The following is a 22,472-nucleotide window of genomic DNA, read 5'->3' on the forward strand; positions in this document are numbered from 1 at the left end:
TCTGCCTTTGAAGTAGGCAAACTTCAAAGGAAAGTCTCTGTTGTTCACAAGATCCTGCCTTGCCCAGGCCTGGCCCCAGACACAAACAAGGAGGTTAAAGGTTGCATTGTGTGGGGCAGGCACAGCCCTTTCAGGTGCGGGTGTCAGCTCCTCCCTCCACACTTTAGCCCAGAATAAGGAAATGCAGGACACACCGCAGCTCCCTTTGTGTCACTGTCTAGAGCAGTGGTCTCTAAACCTTTTAATGTTGCGCCTCCCCAATTGAAAAATAAAAATCACTGCCCCCCCTCATAATTCTTCACAATTATTTTATAAAGATGGCAATGTTTAAATATGTCTAGACCTATTTAAACATTGCAGTTAAGTACTGTTACCTTTTTTAAAATGCAATAACATGCTTCTGATTAAAACAAAGCCTTGTTATCTCTATAATGCTTCCTTTGGCCAGAGCCTGGCGCCCCCCCCCCCCCACCCTGGGACCAATACAGCTCCTAAGGGGGCCCGCCCTCCAGTTTGAAGACCTCTGGTCTAGAGGGATTTCACAAACAGCCCAACTGTCACTCTGACCCAGATGTGGTTTCCACAGGCAGGCAGAGGCACATAATGGTTAAGCTAGAAAATGCCCACTTTCTAAAAGTGGCATTTTCAAACATACAATTTTGCTACATGTCAAACACACCAGTATATGTCCTACCTTTTAAATACACTGCACCGTGCCCATGGGGCTACCTAGGGCCTACCTTAGAGGTGACTCACATGAAGTAAAAGGTATGGTTTATGCCTGCCAAGTGGGTACTCTTGCCAGGTCGAATTGGCAGTGCAAGCCTACACACAAAGACACTGCAGTGGCAGGTCTGAGACATGTTTACAGGGCTACTCCTGTGGGTGGCACTATCAGTGCTGCAAGCCCACTAGTAGCATTTTATGTACAAGACCTGGGCACACATAGTGCACTTTACTTGAGACTTACTAGTAAATCAAATATGCCAATTATAGATAAACCAATCACCAATACAATTTACACAGGGAACACTTGCACTTTAGCACTGATCTGCAGTGGTAAAATGCGCAGAGACAATAAACCAGCAAAACAGATCTGAAAAAGATAGGAGGAAGAAAGTAAAACGTTTGGGGATAACCCTGAAAAAAGGGCAATTTCCAACAGGATAGCTTCTGCTTTAACTGTTAGCCATTGAAACAAGATCGCCAATCTCCTGGTGAAATGCATGGTGCATTGTACCATTATGGTGCTGCAGTGTCGAATTATGCCTTAAGTGACTCTATTATGGTTTGCACTGCAGATTTATTTAAGACACTTGAGATTTTATTATTAGTGTTTTGAATATCACCTTGGCATCACTTCTATACTTTATCACGATAACTGTGCTGCATTGTACTTCGATTCGCCTCACACACTCCCTCCAGGAGTACTTTGGGGAACTCTGCCGTCTGTACCTAGAAAGTTGTGAGCCTTTAAGTGGGACCCTTATTTTGTAGAATCAGTATCTTGAACACTGACTGCTAGAAACCCTGAGCTTTCTCTCTCTAAGAAGGTGTGTGGTCCCTTTCATTACCTGCTCCAGAAAACCCGTCCTGAGAAAAAGTTCCATAAAAAGTGGGGATTATATTTCATGTCAGTATATTAGCAAAGCAGCTGTTATATGGTACGTTTACACATACTGTCACTTATAGCTTTAATAAATGTCTACAGTGCAGTTGGTATATTTTGTTGCAGTAGTATAGTCCTAGTTTTATACATAAATAATGAATCTAATCTGTTTCAAACAAGTGATCCACTCAATTAGCAGTAAAACTTTAATTACAGATTAACCATTTGACAAAACTAATTGAAAAATAAATACATACATTGTCACAGTTATCAACAGATCAGAATATCAAAAATGAAAGTGTGCCAGTTAACAAGATTTAAAGAGCGCATTGTTGATAATGATATGTTGTGGACATCCACAAGCTGCCATTTGAACTCTTCAGTGATGGGACTTTGTAGTAAGAACTATAAAGATCTTCCACCTTCCCTTTACATCTACTGAAGGGACCTTTGTGATCTCAAAAGCTGATGTACTATTTCATATTATATTTTCGAACTAACACAAGTAATCATTACCTATAGGACACGGAATACCTTCCCATTGAAATGCAGTGAACTTATTGATTGCCTCAGGGGGGAGGATTTCTCACAGATGTCACACATTGTGACTATTCAAGGGGGGAACCTCAGTCTGAAATTGCAACAGTTGAAAGCCAGCGTTGAAAGTATCCAAATTCCTTGCAACTATAATACTGTCTATCCTGAGGCATTTGACTGGAGTTGTGGATGGAAGAAGCTGCCCTTTTGAAGTATGGTTAATTATTTTGTATACTTAGATATTCAGTTCATATTAGCAGGTGGACCAGCAGCAACACAGAAACGAGGAACAGGCCAAGGCAGGCACTGATCCGCTGGCTGCTACTTAGGCTTTTGGCATTGCAGTTGTTGGAGAAGCAGCAATGAACACTGACGCCAGGGACCTTGGCGCCATCTTCTGCAGCCCGGTCACAGAATGACTTGAAGGAGCAAGACTTCATGACACCATCTGAAAAACAGAGTAGTCAGTGAGAAATTTTTGGTATACAATTGTTAGGTTCTTCAGAGCTATGGCATTTACAAGAGCCTAAAAGAATCGTGAAGCTTAAGGAAGCACGTCAAGCTTTTTATTTGTCCATTGTATCTTGGCTTGCTTATTGGATATTGCACCATGCACGAATCTACCAAGCAGTGTAAGTCTTTGTCTAATGTGCCTACTATGTTGTGTTTCGGTACAACGACTGCAAACAATGCTGCAACCATTTTTATGTTACCCATTTTGATTAGTGTGCTGGACTGGGACTTATTCAAAAAAGTTTAGTTTTTGCTGCTGGGGAGATATTTTCTGAACCCATAAACTTTTTCAGATAACTGGGTGAAAAAATACTAAGGGGCATTTTAAGAGTCCCTGTCGCTACCGGAGCATGACTATTAGTGATGCTCCGGTGGTGCTATGCCCTGTGACGTACTTACAAGGTGGCGTTAAGCAACTTTTTGTGGCTTAACGCCACCTTGTAAATACAGCCCCTTCACACGCAGCCCATTGCGTGGAAGGGGCGTGCAATGTGTGTTGCTGTGGGTGTGCCACAACAACCCCATTGTATTCTGATGCTGCCTCAGATTCTTGAGATTTCGTAGACCTGAGGCAGTGCGATTATCTAATGCCACCCCGTGGGTGGCGTTAGCAAGACGCAACGAGGAGGAATACTTTTATTCCTCATTGTGTTTTGCTTTTTCTGTGTGTGCTGCAGAATGCTCAAAATGCCAGACATGATTATTTATGTGCAGCAAGGTGCCCCTTCCTGCACATAAACAATCATTTAAAAATGACGCTTTGGCACTTCTGTGTGTGCTGCATTATGCAGCACACACAGACGTGCCAAATCAGCACACATAAACAATCAAACCCCTCAATGCAGACATCCTTTCACGATGGTGCAAGAATGCCTGTGTTGGCACTAGGCATCTAAATTTAGCGGTAGCGCAGGGGACAACAAAGGGCTCCCTGCGTTGTGAAAATGACAGAGCGAGGCGCTGCCAATTTTGGCACAGCGTCGCGTTCCGTCGTTTTCTTTTGAATATGGGCCTATATGTGAACGGGAAGACATTCTGGGGGTGATTCTTACTATGGCGGACGGCGGAGGCCGTCCGCCATAGTACCGCCGCCAAATGACCGCACCGCGGTCAAAAGACCGCGGCGGCCATTCAGACATTTCCTCTGGGCCGGCGGGCGCTCTCCAAGAGAGCGCCCGCCGGCCCAGAGGAAATGCCCCTGCAACGAGGACGCCGGCTCAGAATTGAGCCGGCGTAGTTGCAGGGGTGCGACGGGTGCAGTTGCACCCGTCGCGTATTTCAGTGTCTGCAAGGCAGACACTGAAATACTTTTTGGGGCCCTCTTACGGGGGCCCCTGCTGTGCCCATGCCATTGGCATGGGCACAGCAGGGGCCCCCAGGGGCCCCGCGGCACCCCCTACCGCCATCCTGTTCATGGCGGCTTTCCCGCCATGAACAGGATGGCGGTAGGGGCTGTCAGAATCCTCATGGCCATGAAGGATTCCCCCGAGCAGCGGTAAGTCGGCGGGAGCCCGCCGACTTGCCGCTTCTGACCGCGGCAGAACCGCCGCGGTCAGAATGCTCGTGAGAGCACCGCCAGCCTGTTGGCGGTGCTCCCGTGGTCGGTGGCCCTGGCGGCCACCGGCCGCCAGGGTCAGAATGACCCCCTCTGTGTTGAGTGCAGCCTGCATTTTTTTTTAAGGTGACTTCCTGAAAAAACGTTTTGTAAAAAATCCCACAAATATGGCCTTTGTTGTCCCATTTTAAATCCCTTTTGCAGCCCGAACTAGACAAAGTACTAGCCCAAAATAGCCCTTTTATTCTTTTGCTAAATTTTCACTAACACAGCTCTTACTAAGCGTATTTTAAGTATACTTCTAGTTCTTAAGAGCTAAATATCCAATGTCCACATTTGTCTATAGGGTGGAGGCTGTAAGAGGCGTGGTTAATTGAGGTAAAAGCACACTAGTCTACATGAATACACTGACCATGTTAGAGTATTACAACTTCAGTGATTTTTCAAAGCCACATTCGGTGAACTTAGTGCCCAGAAAGTAACACAACATTTTTTATGTACAATTTTCTTCCCTGTTGATTTCTGATATACTAAACTGATCTTTCATGATCCTTAGTTTGCCAACAGATCAGCTTTTATTTTAGCTATATTATTTTACTTAAAACCAGCAAATAGTTAAAATAAAAGGATTACTGCATGAAAAATAAAATTGCTCAGCTGAACCAAATATCTTTAAACATGTAATTTCCTGGACCACTTTCACAGCTTATAGAGGTAGGTAAGAGGCTGTTTAAACTGACAGCAATCCTCAAGTCACATCATACATTCTAGCTTCCCTAAATGTCAGAACTGTCCTTGTTCCCTCAGTCTCCCTTTATGTGCTAAGTTTAGTTCATGGAGCGATATTCGTACACAAGGCACGGGTGTCTCACTTTGCCATGAGAATGGTGGATTAATGACCTCATTCTTTCATGCTGTCAAGTAAAAAATATTAAATATAAGAAGTTCCTTTGTAAGGGTTTTTTATACCTGGGGATAGCCCTGGTGACCTATTTGATCCTGTTCAACATGTTTGCAGCTCCTACTCTACTGCCTCCTCTCCACCAAAGTGTTCAGAATGAGTCAGTGTCATCTCTTATTACTATTTCACAATTCAACATGATTCAGCCCATGGTTTTAATTTCAAAATATTTTACAGAGAAACATGGCTGTTTGTCGTCTTAGAAGATTGCAGAGTGTGTTTTCGCCCAGTTTGTTTTCCGAAAATGAAGGAGTTAATAATTCAAATGTAGATGGCTTAATCCGCTCTACATAATGTGGCAAGTATAATTTTCCAAAGTTCAGAAACTTCGTCAAGGCTTTCAACTTCCTCAGTGTATTTGGGGGTTGTAAATTAGAATACTTATGCAGGATGTCTGCTGCCAGTTCTTTACCTTTACTGAATAATTCATATCCAAGGAAAATCACAATAAAATTAGCAATCTTAGATTTTGTTTGAAAAGTTTTTTATACCTGTGTTAGGCTAGAAGGCTTACTGTTCTGTGCATCCTATCCAGAAGTGCTGTTAAATCATATATGATGTAAATGTCATGAATGTATAATGACACCTGTAGACCTTCTTGTAAGATCTCTTAAATTAGTGCTGTAAAAAGCCTAGGGCTATTTGACTAACCATGAGGCAGTTTCTTATAGATCTACTGAAATCCCCCAAACAGGAAGGCGGTTAAATACTGTGGGGGTCATTCTGACCCCTGGCGGTCCATGACCGCCATGGCGGAGGGCGGCGGAAGCACCGCCAACAGGCTGGCGGTGCTTCCTGGGCTATTCTGACCGCGGCGGTAAAGCCGCGGTCAGAAAAGGGGAACCGGCGGTTTCCCGCCGGTTTTCCCCTGGCCCAGGGAATCCGCCATGGCGGCGCTGCTTGCAGCACCGCCATGGGGATTCCGACCCCCTTCCCGCCAGCCTGTTTCTGGCGGTGTCCACCGCCAGAACCAGGATGGCGGGAACGGGTGCCGTGGGGCCCCTGGGGGCCCCTGCACTGCCCATGCCACTGGCCCAGCGGGAAAGTTGGAATGACCGCCGCGGTCTTTTGACCGCGGTGCGGTCATTCAGCGGTAACCGCATGGCGGGCGGCGACCGCCGCCCGCCGCGGTCAGAATGACCGCCTGTGTATTGTATGGAAATAGTAAAATATCAATTACACTAATGCATTCCATGTAGATAAAAACTAATAAAGTTAAAAGTTGTCAAATGTCTGATTTGCAGTTGACCAGTGTGCATGCAGCATTATGCTAGATCTAATAATTTTGTCACTTTACCAGTGAATTGGGGATTTGGGTAAAATATGCTTTTAAGTGTGAACTTTTCTCTTTCTTTTCACTAACCTTAACATTGTGTGCTGGCTGTCTTATTTCTCAGGCATGTGCAACTTTTCTGGGATGCTCAGTCCATCCTCTCTTTTCGGTCCCTCTGCTCTTCCTAGAGTACTAAAAAGAGCAGGAGGAATGGCTATTAGAATATTGATACCTCTCTGGCTTTTCAATTTTTTCACAGCCCCCCTACTTGTATCTGTCCATACTGGACTCCTGCTGTGGAGAAGATCTAATGCATGATTGCTGGTTAGCTTTTGCATCTTCTTAGTTTCAGCACTTTCTCTTTAGAAGAACCCTCTGATTATATTTTGTTTTGGCTTGTGATTTTTTGACATGCGTACCTAAAGTTTCTCAACCTACAGAGTTATATACTTCTGAAGTATGAATCAATAGTCTTTATTCAATCAAATAAATATATCATAAAAGAGTCACATACAATACAAAGTATAAAAACATTTAAAATATACAAAACATTATCCATAAAAAACAACCAAAGCCTCCCCCCCAAAAACAAAATACCTTATTTTGTTATTGTAAAAAATGAAAACAGCATCTTCTTACGCCAGGCCACCACTCCTTTCAGGAAGTGGCCCACTGAGCAGCATACATCATAATTATTTAACTGGCGAGGGAAGAGCCAGAAAACCCTACAGTTGGTGAAGTTTTATTTTTGTAACAGCGGTACCAAGTACAATTTTGTAAAGGGCTCACAACACTTACATAAAAACACAAAGTGCAACAGCTTTTGTAGTGAGTGCTTATCACAAGGACAGGTGCAAATAACACTAAAGGAAAACTTTCTTTGAGAAAAGGACAGCATCCAATGAAGAGACCCCAATCTAAAGCAGGTTAACAGCATTCGCTGATATGCATTATGGACAAACAATATATGGGGGCCCTTGGACATTGGAGTCATACAGTAATCCTTAACAGTTGCCTTACCCACTTCGTTTGTCTCTCGGGCCGCCTGTCTAAGCTCAAGAAAGTGATAAAAAACCCACAATTTATCGTTTTTGGTAATAAGATGTAGATTCTCGAACAGATGCAGGCAGCCCACGTCGTCAGAGAGCTCTTAATGTATTTCAACCATGGGATTGAGCAGGCAAGATCACTAGCGAGACAGTACTTAATAATCAGCTGATTGAGGACGACTTCCTTATTAAGCCAGATCGCGCACCCTAACTCCAGCAGAGCAACACTATCTCTGTCTTGTAAGTATTCAAGACCCAATTCCTGGTGAAGAGAAATGTGGTGCGGAAGGCGGAGTGCCCAGCAGCCGGCGACAAAATCGATTTTCATCTACCTGAAGGCTCCCAACATCTTTATAGCCACACAGTCTCATACCATAGATCACAGCTGGCAAACATTTTCTCTTAACGACTTCAAGTATGGGGGCAACCGGCTTCCTCCCTATATTAGCGGCTAAGGAGTAGGTAATGCCTACTGTGCGCAAAAAACGTGAGACCCTATTTTTCAGGCAGGGGCGTCAGCCACATGCTTCACCAAATTCTAACCCCAAGTGTGGAAAGGAGCTTACTTTTATCGGGATATGTCCTCCTATGTGCATATGGCCTGTCTTAGCATTTTTAGGGCCACAGATCATTACAAATGTCTTTGAACAGTTGGTTTCGGGGTCCAAGTTTTTCATGAACTGAAGGAGACTAGCTGTTTGAGCCCATTTGCTATCCTCGCCAGTAAGACTGCATCATCCGCGTATAATAGAGCTGGGATAGCGTTATCTGCTCCTGTGGAGGCCAAGGTTTTCTCTAGATCGTTATTATATAGGAGAAATAAAATAGGGGCGAGAACACATCCCTGGCGTACACCCCAACTGGCACCAAAAAGAGAGGTGGTCTCACCATTCAGCTCATACCTTACTTTTGTCCTCTGCCCCTGGTGGAGGAGTCTAGGGAGATCTACTAAACCACCATCAAGACCCATGTACGTTAAAATTGCCCAGAGCTTTTTCCTATTGACGCAGTCAAACGCGCTCGACAAGTCCATGAAGGCCAAGTGAATGGACCCACCCTTCACATATTTATACTTGGCCTTGAGGAGGTAGAGGTAAAGGCACTGTTCAATAGTGCCCAGACCTTTCCTAAACCCGTATTGGACTTGAGATAGAATCAAGCGTTCCAACACCACCCGCCCCATTAATTTTGAAGAGGAGTCAAGCAGCGAGATTGGGCGATAACACCTAGGATCCAAAATATTGCCCTTTTTAAAAATTGGAACCACTACAGAAGTTTGTCAAGATGTAGGGGGCCCAGACTCTCTCAGCCCTATTTGGGAGGGTGCTTTGAGGTGTAGAGCCAGGGGGTTGTGATCACTAAAGACTGATGGGATCACTTCTATCCCATAAGTCAGGTCTAAAAGGTTTCGAGAGACGAATACATAGTCATTAGTATAGCTACAGCCCTGCCCTGTTAAGGTCGGTGCCACCATGGTAACTGAGCTAAATATAGGTCTAACCAAGTCATGTGCCAAAAGGAAGGTTTGTAAGTGCCACCCCTTTGAATTCAGTCCCATTTGTTCCACTTTGTAACTAATGGGATCAAAAGGGGAGTCCACTAGTAAAGATGTGTCTCCCAGTTTAGCATTACAATCCCCTGCCAGGAGTATATTAAAAGGCCCACCTTTCGCCTGAGCTATAACAGCCAAAGAGCTAATAACTAAAGAGAGGTCATAAAAGGGGATATTGTTAGTAAACATGAAATCATCATTATATTAGTTTATCATAAAAATTCTTAACTTGCTGCTCCAACTCACTTCAAATGCCTGCATCCCACCTGAATCTGTTACTATTCGTAGGACGTGGTACTCAATGTTAATCTTGTACCACGTCACCAAACTCCCTTTAGCACGACCTGAGGATGAGGGGGTGGGAAAGTTACTAAAACTAGTATACCCATCAAGAACCAGTTCCGAAACAGCCCAGGTTTCCTGCATAAAAATAATATCAACATTTAATATATACAAATTGTAGGAGGCTGGACTGGCTTGTAGTGAGTACCAAGGGGTACTTGCACCTTGCACCAGGCCCAGTTATCCCTTATTAGTGTATAGGGTGTCTAGCAGCTTAGGCTGATAGATAATGGTAGCTTAGCAAAGCAGCTCAGGCTGAACTAGGAGACGTGTGAAGCTACTACAGTACCACCTAGTGTCATATGCACAATATCATAAGAAAACACAATACACAGTTATACTAAAAATAAAGGTACTTTATTTTTATGACAATATGCCAAAGTATCTTAGAGTGTACCCTCAGTGAGAGGATAGGAAATATACACAAGATATATATACACAATAGCAAAAATATGCAGTATAGTCTTAGAAAACAGTGCAAACCATGTATAGTTACAATAGGATGCAATGGGGAAACATAGAGATAGGGGCAACACAAACCATATACTCCAAAAGTGGAATGCGAACCACGAATGGACCCCAAACCTATGTGACCTTGTAGAGGGTCGCTGGGACTATTAGAAAATAGTGAGAGTTAGAAAAATAACCCTCCCCAAGACCCTGAAAAGTGAGTGCAAAGTGCACCAAAGTTCCCCTAAGGACAAAATAGTCGTGTTAGAGGAAAAATGCAAGGAAAACACAAATCAGCAATGCAACAACGATGGATTCCTGTCTGAAGGTACCTGTGGAACAAGGGGACCAAGTCCAAAAGTCACAAGCAGCTCGGAGATGGGCAGATGCCCAAGAAATGCCAGCGGTTGGTGCAAAGAAGCTCTTACTAGGCTGAAGAACTGTGAATACTGCAGGAACGACAAGGGCTAGAGACTTCCCCTTTGGAGGATGGATCCCCCATGCCTTGGAGAGTCGTGCAGAAGTGTTTTCCCGCCGGATGGACGCCAACAAGCCTTGCTACACGCAAATCGTGCGTTTGGCGTTTTTGGACGCTGTTGGGGCCCAGGAGGGACCAGGAGGTCGCAAATTGGACCTGCAGAGAGAGGGGACGTCGAGCAAGACAAAGAGCCCTCACTGAAGCAGGTAGCACCCGGAGAAGTGCCAGAAACAGGCACTACAAGGATGCGTGAAACGGTGCTCGCCGAAGTTGCACAAAGGAGTCCCACGTCGCCGGAGACCAACTTAGAAAGTCGTGCAATGCAGGTTAGAGTGCCGTGGACCCAGGCTTGGCTGTGCACACAGGATTTCCGCCGGAAGTGCACAGGGGCCGGAGAAGCTTGCAAAGTCGCGGTTCCCAGCAATGCAGCCCAGCGAGGTGAGGCAAGGACTTACCTCCACCAAACTTGGGCTGAAGAGTCACTGGACTGTGGGGGTCACTTGGACGGTGTCGCTGGATTCGAGGGACCTCGCTCGTCGTGCTGAGAGGAGACCCAAGGGACCGGAGATGCAGCTTTTTGGTGCCTGCGGTTGCAGGGGGAAGATTCCGTCGACCCACGGGAGATTTCTTCGGAGCTTCTGGTGCAGAGAGGAGGCAGACTACCCCCACAGCATGCACAAGCAGGAAAACAGTCGAGAAGGCGGCAGGATCAGCGTTACAGAGTTGCAGTAGTCGTCTTTGCTACTATGTTGCAGGTTTGCAGGCTTCCAGCGCGGTCAGCGGTCGATTCCTTATCAGAAGGTGAAGAGGGAGATGCAGAGGAACTCGGCTGAGCTCATGCATTCGTTATCTAAAGTTTCCCCAGAGACAGAGACCCTAAATAGCCAGAAAAGAGGGTTTGGCTACCTAGGAGAGAGGAAAGGCTACTAACACCTGAAGGAGCCTATCACAAGGAGTCTCTGACGTCACCTGGTGGCACTGGCCACTCAGAGCAGTCCAGTGTGCCAGCAGCACCTCTGTTTCCAAGATGGCAGAGGTCTGGAGCACACTGGAGGAGCTCTGGACACCTCCCAGGGGAGGTGCAGGTCAGGGGAGTGGTCACTCCCCTTTCCTTTGTCCAGTTTCGCGCCAGAGCAGGGGCTAAGGGGTCCCTGAACCGGTGTAGACTGGCTTATGCAGAATTGGGCACCTCTGTGCCCAACAAAGCATTTCCAGAGGCTGGGGGAGGCTACTCCTCCCCTGCCTTCACACCATTTTCCAAAGGGAGAGGGTGTCACACCCTCTCTCAGAGGAAGTTCTTTGTTCTGCCATCCTGGGCCAGGCCTGGCTGGACCCCAGGAGGGCAGATGCCTGTCTGAGGGGTTGGCAGCAGCAGCAGCTGCAGAGAAACCCCAGGAAGGGCAGTCTGGCAGTACCAGGGTCTGTGCTACAGACCACTGGGATCATGGAATTGTACCAACAATGCCAGGATGGCATAGAGGGGGCAATTCCATGATCATAGACATGTTACATGGCCATATTCGGAGTTACCATGGTGAAGCTACATATAGGTAGTGACCTATATGTAGTGCACGCGTGTAATGGTGTCCCCGCACTCACAAAGTTCAGTGAATTGGCTCTGAACAATGTGGGGGCACCTTGGCTAGTGCCAGGGTGCCCTCACACTAAGTAACTTTGCACCTAACCTTTACCAGGTAAAGGTTAGACATATAGGTGACTTATAAGTTACTTAAGTGCAGTGTAAAATGGCTGTGAAATAACGTGGACGTTATTTCACTCAGGCTGCAGTGGCAGGCCTGTGTAAGAATTGTCAGAGCTCCCTATGGGTGGCAAAAGAAATGCTGCAGCCCATAGGGATCTCCTGGAACCCCAATACCCTGGGTACCTCAGTACCATATACTAGGGGATTATAAGGGTGTTCCAGTAAGCCAATGTAAATTGGTAAAAATGGTCACTAGCCTGTCAGTGACAATTTGGAAAGAAATGAGAGAGCATAACCACTGAGGTTCTGATTAGCAGAGCCTCAGTGAGACAGTTAGTCACTACACAGGTAACACATACAGGCACACTTATGAGCACTGGGGCCCTGGGTTACCAGGGTCCCAGTGACACATACAACTAAAACAACATATATACAGTGAAAAATGGGGGTAACATGCCAGGCAAGATGGTACTTTCCTACACAACCCCCCCCCAAACGAAGGACAATAAGACTAGCCATTACCTGATGAGTCTTCATTGTCTAAGTGGAAATATCTGGAGAGTCCATCTGCATTGGAGTGGCTACTCCCAGGTCTATGTTCCACTGTATAGTCCATTCCCTGTAGGGATATGGACCACCTCAACAATTTAGGATTTTCACCTTTCATTTGTTTTAGCCAAAGTAGAGGTTTGTGGTCTGTCTGAACAATGAAGTGAGTGCCAAACAGGTATGGCCTCAACTTCTTCAGAGCCCAGACCACAGCAAAGGCCTCCCTCTCAATGGCAGACCAACGCTTTTCTCTAGGGGTCAACCTTCTACTAATAAAAGCAACAGGTTGATCCTGGCCCTCAGAATTAAGTTGTGATAGGACTGCCCCTACTCCTAATTCAGATGCATCAGTTTGGACATAGAATTTTTTAGAGTAACAAGGGCTTTTCAGGACAGGTGTAGAGCACATGGCCTGCTTCAGCTCCTCAAAAGCTTTCTGACAGTTTGCTGTCCATAATACCTTTTTAGGCATTTTCTTGGATGTGAGGTCATTAAGAGGGGCTGCAATGGAGCCATAGTTCTTAATGAACCTCCTGTAATACCCAGTGAGGCCTAGGAAGGCTCTCACCTGAGTCTGAGTGGTAGGGGGAATCCAATCAATAATAGTTTGGATTTTCCCCTGAAGTGGTGCAATCTGTTCCCCACCAACAAGGTGTCCCAGATAAACCACCTTACCCTGCCCTATCTGGCACTTTGAAGCCTTGATAGTGAGGCCTGCCTTTTGCAGGGCCTCCAAAACTTTCCAAAGGTGGACCAGGTGATCATCCCAGCTGGAGCTAAAGACAGCTATATCATCCAAATATGCTGCACTGAAAGCTTCCAGCCCTTGCAGGACTGTGTTCACCAACCTCTGAAAAGTGGCAGGTGCATTTTTCAAACCAAAAGGCATTACAGTAAACTGGTAATGTCCTCCAATGGTAGAAAATGCAGTCTTAGGTTTAGCATCTTCTGACATTTTGATCTGCCAATACCCTGCAGTCAAATCAAAAGTGCTTAGATACTTGGCAGATGCCAGTGTATCTATTAGCTCATCTGCCCTGGGTATAGGGTGAGCATCTGTTTTGGTTACTAAGTTGAGACCTCTATAGTCTACACAAAACCTCATTTCCTTCTTTCCATCTTTAGAATTGGGTTTTGGTACCAGTACCACAGGAGAAGCCCATGGACTGTCAGAGTGCTCAACCACTCCTAGTTCCAACATCTTCTGAACTTCTTGCTTTATGCAGTCCCTGACATGGTCAGGCTGCCTATAGATCTTACTTTTGACAGGTAAACTGTCTCCAGTATCTATAGTGTGCTCACACCAAGAAGTGGTGCCTGGCACAATGGAGAAGAGTTCTGAAAATTGTCCTAGGAGATTTATGCAATTATCTTTCTGCTCAGCAGTAAGACAATCAGCCAAAACTACACCTTCCACAAGAGCATCTTGTTCTGTGGAAGAGAAGAGATCAGGTAGAGGATCACTGTCTTCTTCCTGTCCCTCATCTGTTGCCATGAGCAGGGTGAGATCAGCCCTGTCATAGTAGGGTTTCAGGCGGTTGACATGGAGCACCCTAAGGGGACTCCTGGCAGTGCCTAAGTCAACCAAGTAGGTGACTTCACCCTTCTTTTCAACAATTGTGTGTGGACCACTCCATTTATCTTGGAGTGCTCTTGGGGCCACAGGCTCCAAGACCCACACTTTCTGCCCTGGTTGGTACTGAACCAAAACAGCCTTCTGATCATGCCATTGCTTCTGGAGCTCTTGGCTGGCCTGAAGGTTTTTACTGGCCTTTTTCATGTACTCAGCCATCCTTGATCTGAGGCCAAGTACATAGTCCACAATATCCTGCTTAGGAGCTTTTAAAGGTTGTTCCCAACCCTCCTTTACAAGTGTGAGTGGACCCCTAACAGGGTGTCCAAAAAGAAGTTCAAAGGGGCTGAAGCCCACTCCTTTCTGGGGTACCTCCCTGTAGGCAAAAAGGAGGCATGGTAGAAGGATATCCCATCTCCTGCGGAGTTTTTCAGGGAGTCCCATAATCATGCCTTTGAGAGTTTTATTAAATCTCTCCACCAGTCCATTTGTTTGTGGATGATAGGGTGTTGTGAACTTGTAAGTTACACCACACTCCTTCCACATGGCCTTTAAGTATGCAGACATGAAATTGCTTCCTCTGTCTGATACTACTTCCTTTGGGAAGCCCACCCTGGAAAATATTCCCAGGAGGGCCTTTGCCACTGCAGGAGCTGTAGTGGTCCTTAAAGGAATAGCTTCAGGATATCTTGTGGCATGGTCCACTACCACCAAGATAAATCTATTGCCTGAAGCAGTAGGAGGGTCAAGGGGGCCAACTATGTCAACCCCTACCCTTTCAAAGGGGACCCCAACCACAGGCAGTGGGATAAGGGGTGCCTTTGGAGTGCCACCTGTCTTGCCACTGGCTTGACAGGTTTCACAGGACTTACAAAATTCTTTTGTGTCCTCAGACATCCTAGGCCAATGAAACAGTGGAACCAATCTGTCCCAAGTTTTCATTTGACCCAGGTGCCCAGCTAAGGGAATGTCATGTGCCAGTGTTAGGAGGAACTTTCTGTACTCCTGAGGAATCACTAATCTCCTGGCAGCTCCAGGTTTAGGATCCCTATTCTCAGTGTACAAGAGGTTGTCCTCCCAGTAAACTCTGTGTGAGTCACTGACATCCCCATTAGCCTGTTTGACAGCTTGCTGTCTGAGACCCTCTAATGTGGGACAGGTTTGCTGTGCCACACTCAGCTCCTCTCTGGCAGGCCCCCCTTCACCCAAAAGCTCAGCAGTGTCTGCTTCCAGCTCCTCTGGTGTAGGTTCTGCACAGGGAGGGAATTCTTCTTCCTCAGAAGTAGAATCCACTGTAGAGGGAGGGATAGTAGGAAGTGGTTTGCTTCTACTAGCCCTAGCTTTAGGGAGCACTTGGTCCATTGTTCCAGGATCCAAGCTTCCCTGTCCTTTTTGCTTTTTGGCCTGAGCCCTTGTCAAAGCAAAAATATGCCCTGGGATGCCCAGCATTGCTGCATGGGCCTCCAACTCCACATCTGACCAAGCTGATGTCTCCAAATCGTTCCCTAATAGACAGTCTACAGGTAAATCTGAAGCTACCACAACTTTCTTTGGACCAGATACCCCCCCCCAGTTGAGATTTACAACAGCCATGGGGTGGCTTTGTGTTATGTTGTGAGCATCGGTTACTTGGTACTGGTGTCCAAGTATGTGTTGTTCAGGGTGCACCAGTTTCTCAATCACCATTGTGACACTGGCACCTGTGTCCCTGTAGGCCTGGACCTCAACACCATTTATTAGGGTTAGTTGCTTGTACTTCTCCAAGTTATGGGGGCAAGCAACCAAAGTGGCTAAGTCAATAGCCCCTTCAGAGACTAAAGTAGCCTCTGTGGTCTCCCTAATCAGACCAACCCCAACTAAATTACCAAAAGTGAGCCCAGCTACTCCCTTGGATTGGCTATTAGTAGGTTTGCTCCCACCACCACTGCTATTAGTAGGGACACTAGGTGTAGCAGTAGGGGTTGTAGTGGTAGGAGCTGTGGTGCCTTTCTTTGGACAACTGGGATCTGTTGTCCAATGGCCTTTTATCTTACATAAATAGCACCATGGTTTCTTTTCCTTGTTCTGATTAAAGGAGGATTTGGGCCCACCACCCCCACCAGAGTGTTTTTGTGGGCCTGATGAAGACTCATTTTTAGATTTGTCCCCACCCTTGTCAGAAGACTTACCATCCTTCTTTTTGTTGCCATCTTTGTCACCCCCTGTATGAACTTTTCTGTTCACTCTTGTTCTGACCCATTTGTCTGCCTTCTTTCCCAATTCTTGGGGAGAGGTCAGATCAGAGTCCACCAAGTACTGGTGCAACAAATCAGACACACAATTATTAAGAATATGCTCTCTCAGGATCAAGTTATACAGGCTGTCATAATCAGTAACTTTACTGCCATGTAACCACCCCTCCAAGGCCTTCACTGCCTGGTCAATGAAATCAACCCAGTCTTGTGAAGACTCCTTTTTGGTATCTCTGAACTTTATCCTGTACTGTTCAGTGGTTAAGCCATAACCATCCAGGAGTGCATTCTTAAGAACTTGGAAATTGTTAGCATCATTTTCTTTTACAGTAAGGAGCCTATCCCTACCTTTTCCAGTAAATGATAGCCATAGGATAGCAGCCCACTGCTTTTGAGGGACATCCTGTACAGCACAGGCCCTCTCAAGTGCAGCAAACCACTTGTTAATGTCATCCCCCTCCTTGTAAGGGGGAACTATCTTATGCAGATTCCTGGAATCATGCTCTTTTGCAGGATGACTATGGGGAATACTGCTGCTGCCACCATGGGTATCTAAACCCATTTTCTGTCTTTCCCTCTCTATTTCTAAAGACTGTCTATCCAAATCCAGCTGTTGCTTCTTGAGCTTCAGTCTGGTTTGCTCCACTCTCAATCTATTGAGCTCCCTTTCTAACAATCTGTCATCAGGGTGGGTGGGAGGGACATTTCTAGATACAGAGGTATGATGGAATGAACAGAAGGAGACCTGTCCCTTACAGAGGGCACCCTAACAGCTTGGCTACCAGTATAATGTGAGAGCACATCATCAGTATGATGTGATTCAACCTCTGTACCAACTATGCTAGACTGTCTAGTAATGGGCAGGCTGAGAAGTTTCTTTCCTGAACCTTTTCCTGGGGGAGTCCCTGGATCAGATTGAGAACCATTAGCTACTTTTTCTACAGATTGGGCACTTATGGCCTTATCCTGTACTCTAAGCATATTAATTAACAGTTCTAAGGAAGGATTCTTCCCTACACTCAAACCTCTCTCTATGCAGAGACTCCTTGCTCCTTTCCAGCTAAGGTGATCATATGCAAGTTTGGACAGTTCAACTTTTTGGCCTGTGCCAGACATTTTTAGAGAGAGTTAAAGTGATAGACAACGAGAAAAAAGTTTCCAGAACTTTTTGGAAAGACAGAAAAAAAACTTTTTAAACTTTTAAGAACTTTTTGAAAGTTTAGTAGTACTTTTCAGCACTTAGAAAAGAGTGAAAAGAGGAAATGCAAAACTTTTTGGCTATGTGTATATACACTGACCTTGTTTTGTATATTTTTCTCTTATGAAAAGTACAATGACCAGAGTGGTAAGTAGTCTCAAGCACTTATCCCACCACTGCACAACCAATGTATGAGGCTGGACTGGCTTGTAGTGAGTACCAAGGGGTACTTGCACCTTGCACCAGGCCCAGTTATCCCTTATTAGTGTATAGGGTGTCTAGCAGCTTAGGCTGATAGATAATGGTAGCTTAGCAAAGCAGCTCAGGCTGAACTAGGAGACGTGTGAAGCTACTACAGTACCACCTAGTGTCATATGCACAATATCATAAGAAAACACAATACACAGTTATACTAAAAATAAAGGTACTTTATTTTTATGACAATATGCCAAAGTATCTTAGAGTGTACCCTCAGTGAGAGGATAGGAAATATACACAAGATATATATACACAATAGCAAAAATATGCAGTATAGTCTTAGAAAACAGTGCAAACCATGTATAGTTACAATAGGATGCAATGGGGAAACATAGAGATAGGGGCAACACAAACCATATACTCCAAAAGTGGAATGCGAACCACGAATGGACCCCAAACCTATGTGACCTTGTAGAGGGTCGCTGGGACTATTAGAAAATAGTGAGAGTTAGAAAAATAACCCTCCCCAAGACCCTGAAAAGTGAGTGCAAAGTGCACCAAAGTTCCCCTAAGGACAAAATAGTCGTGTTAGAGGAAAAATGCAAGGAAAACACAAATCAGCAATGCAACAACGATGGATTCCTGTCTGAAGGTACCTGTGGAACAAGGGGACCAAGTCCAAAAGTCACAAGCAGCTCGGAGATGGGCAGATGCCCAAGAAATGCCAGCGGTTGGTGCAAAGAAGCTCTTACTAGGCTGAAGAACTGTGAATACTGCAGGAACGACAAGGGCTAGAGACTTCCCCTTTGGAGGATGGATCCCCCACGCCTTGGAGAGTCGTGCAGAAGTGTTTTCCTGCCGGATGGACGCCAACAAGCCTTGCTACACGCAAATCGTGCGTTTGGCGTTTTTGGACGCTGCTGGGGCCCAGGAGGGACCAGGAGGTCGCAAATTGGACCTGCAGAGAGAGGGGTCGTCGAGCAAGACAAAGAGCCCTCACTGAAGCAGGTAGCACCCGGAGAAGTGCCAGAAACAGGCACTACGAGGATGCGTGAAACAGTGCTCGCCGAAGTTGCACAAAGGAGTCCCACGTCGCCGGAGACCAACTTAGAAAGTCGTGCAATGCAGGTTAGAGTGCCGTGGACCCAGGCTTGGCTGTGCACACAGGATTTCCGCCGGAAGTGCACAGGGGCCGGAGAAGCTTGCAAAGTCACGGTTCCCAGCAATGCAGCCCAGCGAGGTGAGGCAAGGACTTACCTCCACCAAACTTGGGCTGAAGAGTCACTGGACTGTGGGGGTCACTTGGACGGTGTCGCTGGATTCGAGGGACCTCGCTCGTCGTGCTGAGAGGAGACCCAAGGGACCGGAGATGCAGCTTTTTGGTGCCTGCGGTTGCAGGGGGAAGATTCCGTCGACCCACGGGAGATTTCTTCGGAGCTTCTGGTGCAGAGAGGAGGCAGACTACCCCCACAGCATGCACAAGCAGGAAAACAGTTGAGAAGGCGGCAGGATCAGCGTTACAGAGTTGCAGTAGTCGTCTTTGCTACTATGTTGCAGGTTTGCAGGCTTCCAGCGCGGTCAGCGGTCGATTCCTTATCAGAAGGTGAAGAGGGAGATGCAGAGGAACTCGGCTGAGCTCATGCATTCGTTATCTAAAGTTTCCCCAGAGACAGAGACCCTAAATAGCCAGAAAAGAGGGTTTGGCTACCTAGGAGAGAGGAAAGGCTACTAACACCTGAAGGAGCCTATCACAAGGAGTCTCTGACGTCACCTGGTGGCACTGGCCACTCAGAGCAGTCCAGTGTGCCAGCAGCACCTCTGTTTCCAAGATGGCAGAGGTCTGGAGCACACTGGAGGAGCTCTGGACACCTCCCAGGGGAGGTGCAGGTCAGGGGAGTGGTCACTCCCCTTTCCTTTGTCCAGTTTCGCGCCAGAGCAGGGGCTAAGGGGTCCCTGAACCGGTGTAGACTGGCTTATGCAGAATTGGGCACCTCTGTGCCCAACAAAGCATTTCCAGAGGCTGGGGGAGGCTACTCCTCCCCTGCCTTCACACCATTTTCCAAAGGGAGAGGGTGTCACACCCTCTCTCAGAGGAAGTTCTTTGTTCTGCCATCCTGGGCCAGGCCTGGCTGGACCCCAGGAGGGCAGATGCCTGTCTGAGGGGTTGGCAGCAGCAGCAGCTGCAGAGAAACCCCAGGAAGGGCAGTCTGGCAGTACCAGGGTCTGTGCTACAGACCACTGGGATCATGGAATTGTACCAACAATGCCAGGATGGCATAGAGGGGGCAATTCCATGATCATAGACATGTTACATGGCCATATTCGGAGTTACCATGGTGAAGCTACATATAGGTAGTGACCTATATGTAGTGCACGCGTGTAATGGTGTCCCCGCACTCACAAAGTTCAGTGAATTGGCTCTGAACAATGTGGGGGCACCTTGGCTAGTGCCAGGGTGCCCTCACACTAAGTAACTTTGCACCTAACCTTTACCAGGTAAAGGTTAGACATATAGGTGACTTATAAGTTACTTAAGTGCAGTGTAAAATGGCTGTGAAATAACGTGGACGTTATTTCACTCAGGCTGCAGTGGCAGGCCTGTGTAAGAATTGTCAGAGCTCCCTATGGGTGGCAAAAGAAATGCTGCAGCCCATAGGGATCTCCTGGAACCCCAATACCCTGGGTACCTCAGTACCATATACTAGGGGATTATAAGGGTGTTCCAGTAAGCCAATGTAAATTGGTAAAAATGGTCACTAGCCTGTCAGTGACAATTTGGAAAGAAATGAGAGAGCATAACCACTGAGGTTCTGATTAGCAGAGCCTCAGTGAGACAGTTAGTCACTACACAGGTAACACATACAGGCACACTTATGAGCACTGGGGCCCTGGGTTACCAGGGTCCCAGTGACACATACAACTAAAACAACATATATACAGTGAAAAATGGGGGTAACATGCCAGGCAAGATGGTACTTTCCTACACAAATGCCAACCCTCAATCTCTAACTTTGAGGCCAAACCACCCACATTGGAGCTAAGAAATTTCTATTGCAGTATCTTGCCAGTTGGTGAAAGCAGATTATCTGGCAAAATTGCCAATTCCCCAGAGACATGTACAAGTGGACTAGTCTCAGACCCAGTCGGTGTGGGTTTGATGTATCCCTCCTCCACCAGCTCCACCCACCAAGCGGCTCCACTGGGCACATTTGCAATTACAGGTGATTTTCAATCCACATCTTCCAGTTCATTCAAGACTGAATAGGGGTTACAGAGTGGAAAATGGGTAAGATGGGAACGACTCCCTATGCCACGTAGGGGAACATGGTGATAAGTTTGAGTGTTAACAGCATCTCCGTAGGGGCTGGGTGTTTGTAAAAAAAAAAAAAGCCCGATGGTAAGATTCTGATCTGCTTAAGCCTCACCATACTGGCTTCTGCAAGCTATAGAACTTCCCTAGCAACATTGGGATCACAAAAGTTGATAATTACGAGGTCACCAGGTGATTGCTTCCTTAATGGGCCTGTGCCTCCCAACCGGCGGACAAATAAGATCTCTTTAAAAAGGTCTCATTTACAGCTTACATTTGTGTTTAGCCAGAAAATGACGTTTTTTTTAAAGAGCTGAGGTAGATTCCATTATGGGGCCTTGAGGCCTAGGCACATTGTCCAAGATAACTACCTATGGCCATGAAGCTGGTGGCAGGTCTATGACCGGAAGCTGGGGTGGGGGATGCTCAGCCCGTTGTCTACGCTGGCTGCCAGAATATGACATTTTATTTGTGGTTTGAGAAGTACATAGGTGTGTCTGGGAATTGGCAGAGAAAGTGGCAAGCTGATTAGCTGTGCCGCTTTCTCTGCCCCCATTATGTAGGCCTGGAGGGGGGCTCTGTGCGACTACTCTAACAGGGCGATTAGGTCCCAGGGTCGTCACCCTAGGGGGGAGGGCAATCAAAGGCCCTTGACTGGTTTGCTACAGACCATTCTTCCCTTCTAGCGAAGCTAGTCGGCTATGGATTTGTTGTAGCTTGGAGACCAGTAAGTCATTAAACCAGATCTTCAGCGGTGCCCACGAATCAGTGTTTAGGGATGTGAAGGCACAGAGCTAACAGAGGTGTCATGATTCAGGGGCTGTAATTTTGAGGCTTGTTTAGATTTTAACTTAGCGATCTTCCTTTGCCTTTTTGGTAATGGGCCAGAGTCAAGGGAGACACTCAAGGCACCAGGGCAATCAGCAGCGTTCAGGCCTACATCCCCCACTAAGTTGCCCTCATCGGCTCCATCTAGATCCAAACAAGGGGTTTGAATGACAGGAGCCGCATAAGAAATATCATGCGATGTGTATTTGGCAGAACCAGTATTACATATAACAACAGGGCTCAAGGGCTTGCTGGGGGGCCTAGATTCAATTACCTCCACTACTAGACAAAGGTGGTGCTCTGCCAACCTAATTTAATTTGACACCAAATCCACTTTGTGTACCAAAAAATTGTCAATGGAGGACTGGGGGTGAGGTTGCAGGGTGGGCGTAGAGCCCTTGGTCACCTTTCTTTTCCCCATTATGCCTCAACTTCCTCAAAAAAAAGGAGTAGGAGCTAAAGATACCTACAGCACAGATAACCCACAATTAAACATGAAAAATAAAACCTAAAGAAGGTGAGCCCAGCCCGGCCTCTGATGGGCTAAGATGGGCCTGTCTTGGC

General features: G+C 46.5%; 1 protein-coding gene across 1 annotated transcript in view; it reads right to left on the reverse strand.

Annotated features, from left to right (window-relative positions):
* Positions 1-1,677: 1,677 nt before the first annotated feature.
* The window catches only part of LOC138300190 (prostate stem cell antigen-like), a 115,964-nt gene continuing 95,169 nt past the window's right edge, over positions 1,678-22,472 (reverse strand). The window contains exon 3 of the mRNA XM_069239184.1: positions 1,678-2,594. Coding sequence (XP_069095285.1) covers positions 2,395-2,594 — 200 coding nt within the window. The 3' untranslated portion in view covers positions 1,678-2,394. The remainder of the gene's footprint in view (positions 2,595-22,472) is intronic.

The sequence above is a fragment of the Pleurodeles waltl genome, chromosome 6, assembly GCF_031143425.1.
Source record: "Pleurodeles waltl isolate 20211129_DDA chromosome 6, aPleWal1.hap1.20221129, whole genome shotgun sequence".
NCBI lineage: Eukaryota > Metazoa > Chordata > Amphibia > Caudata > Salamandridae > Pleurodeles > Pleurodeles waltl.